The following is a 7,699-nucleotide window of genomic DNA, read 5'->3' as shown; positions in this document are numbered from 1 at the left end:
ATTAAAAAAGTAACCGAGTTTGTGATTTGAACGTAACTTGCAACCAAGGACAAATCTGAATGGAATGGTTATCCTGCACAACCTAAAAGCGATATTACAATTGGTGGAGAGACGAGTCATTTTACTTAGCGTAGCGTGTGACGCGTAAGGTATAATTCATACACGATCGCGTAAAGCAAGCCAGAAACAACCACCAACACTTTGTTCCACCCTCCAATTTCAAACTTTCTCAAGTCTCATACTAAATCTAAATCACATGGCGAAGAAGACACTACTTTTTATGCTGTTGTTGCATTGCCTCGTATTTAATTCAATCGCTGAAGAAGAAACCTTTGACGTTCGTCAACACCTGTCTACCGTGACAAGGTAAACTCATCATCCATTTAGGTTTTCTTTTCTTTTATTAATTCGTTCCAAATGTTAATAATTTCTCATCAATCATCAATTTACGAACCAATTTTGTATATGGAGATTACAGAGATTCAATTAGGGCACTGATCATATTTTAATTACTAATTTGAGAATAATTAAATTACGAATTTAGAGAATCAAAATGCAGAAACACAAGAATTTACGAGGTTCGGTCAACGTCCACTAGGAATTTATTTATGCTCTCGTGATGACTGATGCGAGATTACAAGTACAATGATTTCAATTTAGAGAGTAGAGATGAGTCTAGGGTTTCTAGCTTAGGGAACAAGAAACATAAATGGGCTTTAATAAAGAGATATAGGGCTGGGCGGCCGACCCAAAGACTTCGTATGTCTTTGATTTACATTAAACCCAAAACATGTCTTCAATTAAATCGGGCCCAAACTGATGCCAGGCGTCCACAAACCCAACATTATAAACATTACATTTAGTTTATATAAATCTGTGTTCATGTTATTATAAGTGCATAACATAGTTGAACAACATTCTTTCATGAATGACCGAATTCTGATTGGTTGATGTAAAGCTTAGCAAATGGTTTGTGTTTTCGTTGCAGATACCAGGCCTCAAAAGACATCAAAGAAAACGCGTTTGAATCTTCAAAAGTTCCTGATCAGTGTCATCCTATCCACCTAAATCTTGTGGTATTTCTATTATCTATTTTGTTTATAGCATGCTGCGACAATCAATCACTAGCAATAAACGATGAAAGTTGTGATATTTGCAGGCAAGACATGGAACACGTGCACCTACCAAGAAACGAATGAAAGATTTGGAAATATTATCCACTCAATTAAAATCCCTTATCCAAAATGCAAAACAAAAGGGTTCTTCATTGGAGAATATTCCTTCATGGTTATCGACATGGAGTTCTCCATGGAAGGGGAAAGTCAAAGGTGGAGAATTAATAACCCATGGAGAAGATGAAATGTATCATCTTGGAATCCGAATCAGGGAACGGTTTCAACAACTGTTTAGTGATGATTATCACCCGGACATATATCAGATAAGGGCATCACAGGTTCGGGGTTCATTGTTTACACACATATAAATTTGTAAATGTGGTTCAATTTTTTAAAATTAATAATTCAATATCATTTATAATTGTGAAATAGATTCCCCGCGCGTCGGCTAGTGCTGTAGCATTTGGTATGGGGATGTTTAGCGGGATAGGGAATCTTGGAGCAGGAAATCATCGAGCTTTTGCGATTTTGAGTGAAAGTCGTGCAAGTGATATCATGTTGAGATTTCATGATTGCTGTCAAAACTACAAGGTACATAATTATTGCTTCAAACAGGTCAATTTGGTTGCATTTTATCTCAAACGGGTCAACAATTTTTTAGCTAAAAAGTGAATGGATCAAATGGTTTGAACAGATTGAAAGTTGTATAAAGTTTATGTTTAATGCATACAACCTCATGAATCGTTTTTATCGAAAGATCGAGTTCATTACTATAATAATATTGTTTTGTAATCATAATTAATGCCTTTGTGTTGCAGGTTTATAGGAAACGACAGGAACCAGCTGTTTATAAGCTTAAAGAGCCTGTATTAGATGAAATTACCCGTTCATTAGCAGCACGTTATGAACTTAATTTCACAATAAAAGATACTTCCACACTTTGGTTTTTATGCAAGCAGGTAAATTACTGTTTCTCAGGTCTCGTATAATAGAAACTCGGGTATTCCACCGCGCTTCACGGCAGTTTGTACTTTTACGCACCTAAGAGCAAGAGTTTGCTTATTTGCAAAGTGTTAGCACCTATTAAGTCAAAATAATTCAAAATATACATTTCAAATCTCAAGGGATCAAATGTGTACAAACCTAAAGTCTACTAATGTGCATTCCAAATCTCAAGGGACTAAATTTGCTTGTTTGCACAAACCTAAACTCTACTGTAGCAATTCACTTTCCTTTAATATATAAGTTTAAATTATTATTTATTTAGGGTTTTTTGGGCATTAAAATTGCAGGAAGCATCTTTGCTGGACATAACTGATCAAGCTTGTGGTCTTTTCAGTAATGATGAGGTACATTTGTACCCGTTCTGATATATAATCACACAATCAGATATGTTTAATGAAAATGTTACCTAAATGTGTAGCATGTGCATGTGTAGATAAAATTGCTAGAATGGACGGATGATCTGGAAATGTTTATAGTAAAGGGTTATGGTAACTCACTAAATTATCGAATGGGAGTACCATTGTTGAATGATGTCCTTATGTCCATGGAGACGGCCATTAAAGCAAATAAAGGTAATATAAAAAAGGTTAACATTTGACATTGAATATTATATTAAAGTAACTAAATCTATATTTCAGAAGGATATGCACCTGGTAGTTATGAGAAGGCGAGGTTACGGTTTGCTCATGCAGAGACATTGGTTCCTTTTTCATGTTTGATTGGGCTCTTTCTTGATGGATCTGGTGAATGCTTTCTCTGTTTATGAAATGATATAATATGTATTGTGCTAAATTCTGTCTTTTAATACTTAATTGTTTGATATTGTGTTTAGAGTTTGACAAAATTCAAAGAGAAGAGCCCTTGGAGTCTCCCCAGAAACCACCACAGAAAAGAACATGGAGGGGCAGCACGGTGGCTCCTTTTGCTGGGAATAATGCTTTAGTTTTGTATAGCTGCTCGGGAAATGGCATGAATAAATACTTTGTGCAAGTGCTACACAACGAAAAACCAATTTCAATGGCTGTAAGTTTTTTCTTTCTGTTAAAGAAATTAGAGAGAATGTATATGTGTTTGTGTTTGAGTTAGTTTCTAATCTCATCTTGGTATTTTATATAAATAGAGGTCATTACCAATGCACAGAACGAATTCCCAGTTATATTTTTATCGTAATAGAGCCTTCATATAGTCGATTGCGTTATTTGGCCTTTTCTATTGATTATTTGATTTTTGAACCAAGTCATAAGGCTTTACTTCTAAGTTTTAGTGGGCTATAGTGTTTGGGTTCCTTTTCTGTTCTAGGGTCGAAAAGGTTTGTTCTAAATTTGGGTTTCTGTGTCAAATTCTAAATATGCTTAAATTAATGAATCAAAGTCAAATGACATCACAATTCCAGTAATAGTTATAGATTCAGAAATTGTAAATATGCTAAAATTAAAATTATCATTCACTCTTTATGTTCTAATATTTCTAGTAGCTGTGTCTGTTAGTAACTTTACTAGAAAACACAGTTGTATAATTGTTTTCTTACATTGACTGAATTTCTTTGGCCTATTTGGCCACCCAATCACTTCATTTTATTTTTCAAATGTGATGCCTGCCCCACTTTAATGGTCCATTCCACACCCTATCTTACCATCTGTATAAATATATATAACTTCTGTTCAAACCCTTATATCCTTACATTTCTCTTTAATTTCTGCTTTGCACCCTCTATCATGAAACCCTTATATCCTTACCTTTCTCTTTAATTCTACTCCGCTATGTACGCACCTAGATACCACTAGGCTAGAAGCCTTTTGGTAGAATCGCTATGTATGCATCTAGATACCACTAGGCTAGAAGCCTCACGGGAAGGAACACCGCTATGTACACACCTAGATACCACATACTAGTCTAGGCTAGAAGCCTTTTGGTAGAATCGAACAGTTAAGTTGTCATTTCAACGAATAACTTTTTGTGGTTGAGAAATCTCATATGATAGAGTTTAGTTTTTGAAGAAAGCCCCCTGCCCCATCTTAACATCGAGTTATATATCAAAGTTGAAGTGCAAGAGTAAGTTCCTCGCCCTTTCATGTTTTCTATGTCTAGAGAGTGAAGATATCATGATTGAGTTAAACAAACATTGTCTTCATTAGAGGGTATCCGTCTTTGGTTGCAGAAAGCCACTTGTTTTGATTCTAGATGGAGATGGAAAAATGATGCTGGAGCGAATTAGGTTGCTAGATTAATGGGCGTTTCGGCTGTTATTCCACATGGTCTTGGTAGTTAATACCTAGGTAGTCAAAGGATCAAGGCCCTTAAAAAGTGCACACACGCGTATTCAAGGTCTTTTTTAGCTGTTTTAGGCATGCTTTCTATTGGGTTAGACTGTTTTATGGTTAGTACAGGCTTTCAATTCTCATAAAAAATACCCATGTACAGACCGTAGCATTAGTTTTTCGAAAATGGTTGTAAATGCAAAAATATCAATTTCTCTACTATGTAAATTTTATTCGTCTTTAAAACGTCATATCTCAATCAAGCTTCTTGTAAACAGGGATGCGGGGGAACTGATTTCTGTCCATTCCAAGTTTTTAAGGTACTTTATTCCAATTAACTCTCTTTTGTTTGTCAAATTTTGTTATGTATGGTTGAATGATTCTCTTCTTATTTTTCTCTCCAGGAAAAAATAGCAGCTGCCCACTTGAAGCACAGCTATGATAACCTATGTAATGCCTGCGTACGCAAGTCGTACACGGCCCAATTATTTGAAATGCTGAGCTGGATTTTTTCTGGAAAGAGCAAGGATAAGGTGCCTCCAAAAGTAGAGCTATAAATAGATCAGTTTACCATTTTTAACTTCCAAAACCCGCGTGGAGGACTGTGCCTGTTCGCCCAAATCAGTATAGTTTGTAGGACAATTTGATTCATGTTTTTATCAACAGAATGCCCTCATGTGTTAGTACTTTTGGGGTTTCTGATCGTTTTTAACGCGAATCTGTTTTGGCTCAGTTTATATCTAACAGAAATGAAAACAAGAAATTTTGGAACTTAAAATAAAAATTGTATGAAAGAATATAAAGTATTATAGATTCTGGTCTAAACAAAAAATATTGCACAGAAAGAATGCCTTGTTCTACCTGACCACTATAACAATTGTACAAAACCATTCTGTATAATAATCTTTTATTCTCAATTAATAGAAACAAATTAAATGTGGGTCGGGTCGGGAAGTGAAGATATGAGGTCTTCTCTAGATTGTGATCGCCTACTTTGCAGCCGCATCTGACTTCTGTGAGGAGCAGGGTAGAATGCACTGTCAAACTGCATCTGTCCCAAGTTACTTGATGAAATACTATGTGTGATGCTGCTACTGTTGCTGCTGGATGATGATGCGTATAGTGATGACTCAGCAACCTGTATATCTCTGCCAAATGGCCGCTTTTGTACACGTGCCACGGGACTAAGTGGCATCTTCATTCTTCCCTCTCCTGAAACACCATATAACACATCTTAAAATCAGTTTCAATATTTTAAACTAGAAATTAGTTTTAACATTTTACCTGAAATGATAGGACTCCATCGCCGAGAAAAAGGAATAGAACTTGAGCTGGCATTTCGGTGCCTATGAAACAGATGCGGCACACACTTACCAACACGTGCTAACGCGCACACTAACAAACCTAAAGAAACCACCAAAATGGCAGATAGAGTGAAAGGGTGCATCTCAACCTGAAACAATTTATAATTACAACCCTTCACTTTCGTCGAAAGTACTTTTCCACCCTCCAACAAGGCAACCCCGGTTGTCCACGTTATCCCTCCAGAACCAATATTCACTTGACTGTCTTTTATATGCAAACCTTCTCTCAACAACAAAACAACATATGGTGCTCTGAAACAATACTGTTCTATAAAAGGCTGAGCTGGTACACTAACCTTAGCCACATCCCATGATTTTTCGCAAAACTCACGACCATGTTTTAAAACCTCGTCAAGTGCTGCTTCACCACTCAAGCTGAAAAACCGGTAAACGACAAAAAAACCTGACATTGCATAAAATTGTCCACGTGGACGAGGTAAGTTATCTTGAAGTGCACACGGGTTCAACTTACAATCGATTGGTTGACTGTTATTTGACCATTCTGATGAGTTGACACTGATTCTTGCCAACTTGCTGCATTCTTCCCAATTTGGTGCGCCAATTAACTGAACCCGAATCCCTGTTTTCGGGCTTTTATCATCTCGAAAAACCGATTGACACATTGGGCAATTGTAGTTCTCGTTGTAACCCGACTGTAAACATGGATGCTTTACAACGGCTTTTCCTTCAATTACATCGGTTTTGGTAAACTCATGACTCGTTTTTAGTAAATAAACGACTGATTTGTCGAAAGCATCGTTAAGACCGTAACCCGCAAGAGAATAGCCGCTTAACCGATGGTTCACGGGTCCAATGTTTAGGTCCAAGCTAGTCTTGTTATTAGCACGATCACGGTTCTCAAATGTGACCTGTAAAGATGAACCACCTAAATCAAGTGCACCATATGTTTGTTTGTCTGGGTTAGCTCCCAACATATGCGTATGATAATTTAATGCAATCCATCCAAAATAAGCTTCCTCAGTGCCACTAATAATCTTAACCCACTCTAGTTCACACACAAACGACGACTTTTTCATAATTGACCATGCGTTGTTCAACAACCAGTCTGAGTCAGCAGTCGGTAACCGTCTCACACCAGCTGTCGCGTAAAGAAACAGTGACGTCGTCTTATGTGCGTGTTTAGGGATTTGTTTTTCAGCCCAGCCGAGAAGGGGGTTTATGGCTTGGATCAAACCTGTTACATTATGGACCAGCTTGTCAAACCCGGGCTCGGTTTCCTTACGATTATAAGCCCGCCCGCTTTGCGAACTGGGTTTACTTTGAAGATCTCTGGGTAATGACTTTAACAAAATCGGAAGATTTCCGTCTTTTTGGCGGTTTATGGATGCTTGGTATACAAAAACCCGTGTGCCTGTGCTACCACAATCGAGTACAACGAAGAACCGAGTCGGTTGTTGAGACCAGTTTGGGTATAAATGCAAGAACCCATAGATAATACAAGTAAAAACCAGCAAGCAGATGAAAACTGTTGAGGGTCGGGCCCACTTTCTTTTTACAGTGGCCCGTGGTGGCGATTTGTCCTTTGAAAAACTTAAACCGTTGGTTTCTCTTAATAACTGAGGGTTAAGATTACCTTCTTCCGGATCAAGCTGATTATACTCGGAGAAATCTTGAAGTGACGACGAGAGTCTTAGATTGCTTTTGTATTTAGAGGTGGAAAAACCGAACCCACGAGGTGGACCAGTCGGTGGTAGTTCAGATGATGTGTATGGTGGTGTACTGAACGATTTTGGAGATGAAAAACGAGTTGTAATAGAGGCAAAAGCTTCTTTGATTCCATTAAACACCATGTTTGTAGAGATTTATGAGCGTTTAAGGGAAGTAATATGCCTTCCCAATAAAAGTATAGATACTTACATATCATCTTCAAGAAACATGATAGAACTCATGAAACGAATGCGCAAGAGTAGTGACATCAACTGTCAGATACACAGGT

General features: G+C 37.4%; 2 protein-coding genes across 2 annotated transcripts; one reads left to right on the top strand and one right to left on the bottom strand.

Annotated features, from left to right (window-relative positions):
• Nucleotides 1–256: 256 nt before the first annotated feature.
• Nucleotides 257–5,062, top strand: LOC143555928 (uncharacterized). The gene is made up of 11 exons (XM_077045392.1): nucleotides 257–366; nucleotides 989–1,076; nucleotides 1,160–1,453; nucleotides 1,548–1,706; nucleotides 1,934–2,074; nucleotides 2,408–2,464; nucleotides 2,554–2,692; nucleotides 2,759–2,863; nucleotides 2,953–3,143; nucleotides 4,657–4,698; nucleotides 4,783–5,062. Exons 1-11 carry the CDS (start codon nucleotides 257–259, stop codon nucleotides 4,933–4,935), a joined length of 1,479 nt encoding a protein of 492 aa, XP_076901507.1. The 3' UTR covers nucleotides 4,936–5,062.
• Nucleotides 5,063–5,309: 247 nt separating this feature from the next.
• LOC143555926 (putative apyrase 7) lies at nucleotides 5,310–7,699 on the bottom strand. The gene is made up of 2 exons (XM_077045391.1): nucleotides 5,663–7,699; nucleotides 5,310–5,590 (listed from the first exon to the last, which is right to left on the bottom strand). Exons 1-2 carry the CDS (start codon nucleotides 7,551–7,553, stop codon nucleotides 5,310–5,312), a joined length of 2,172 nt encoding a protein of 723 aa, XP_076901506.1. The 5' UTR covers nucleotides 7,554–7,699.

This window comes from Bidens hawaiensis, unplaced genomic scaffold (assembly GCF_021521415.1).
Source record: "Bidens hawaiensis isolate Kalapana, Puna unplaced genomic scaffold, B.hawaiensis_p1.1 tig00018415_1, whole genome shotgun sequence".
Taxonomy (NCBI): Eukaryota; Viridiplantae; Streptophyta; class Magnoliopsida; order Asterales; family Asteraceae; genus Bidens; species Bidens hawaiensis.
This window is presented reverse-complemented; position numbering and strand designations above follow the sequence as displayed.

What these genes read in the sequence shown, in the direction of transcription:
- LOC143555928 (XM_077045392.1), top strand. Translation starts at nt 257, where the DNA reads ATGGCGAAGAAGACACTACTTTTTATGCTGTTGTTGCATTGCCTCGTA. An exon ending in ATCAGATAAGGGCATCACAG is followed by an intron (nt 1,454 to 1,547) that starts GTTCGGGGTTCA and finishes ATTGTGAAATAG; the next exon opens with ATTCCCCGCGCGTCGGCTAG. An exon ending in GGCCATTAAAGCAAATAAAG is followed by an intron (nt 2,693 to 2,758) that starts GTAATATAAAAA and finishes TCTATATTTCAG; the next exon opens with AAGGATATGCACCTGGTAGT.
- LOC143555926 (XM_077045391.1), bottom strand. Translation starts at nt 7,553, where the DNA reads ATGGTGTTTAATGGAATCAAAGAAGCTTTTGCCTCTATTACAACTCGT. An exon ending in ATGGAGTCCTATCATTTCAG is followed by an intron (nt 5,591 to 5,662) that starts GTAAAATGTTAA and finishes ATGGTGTTTCAG; the next exon opens with GAGAGGGAAGAATGAAGATG.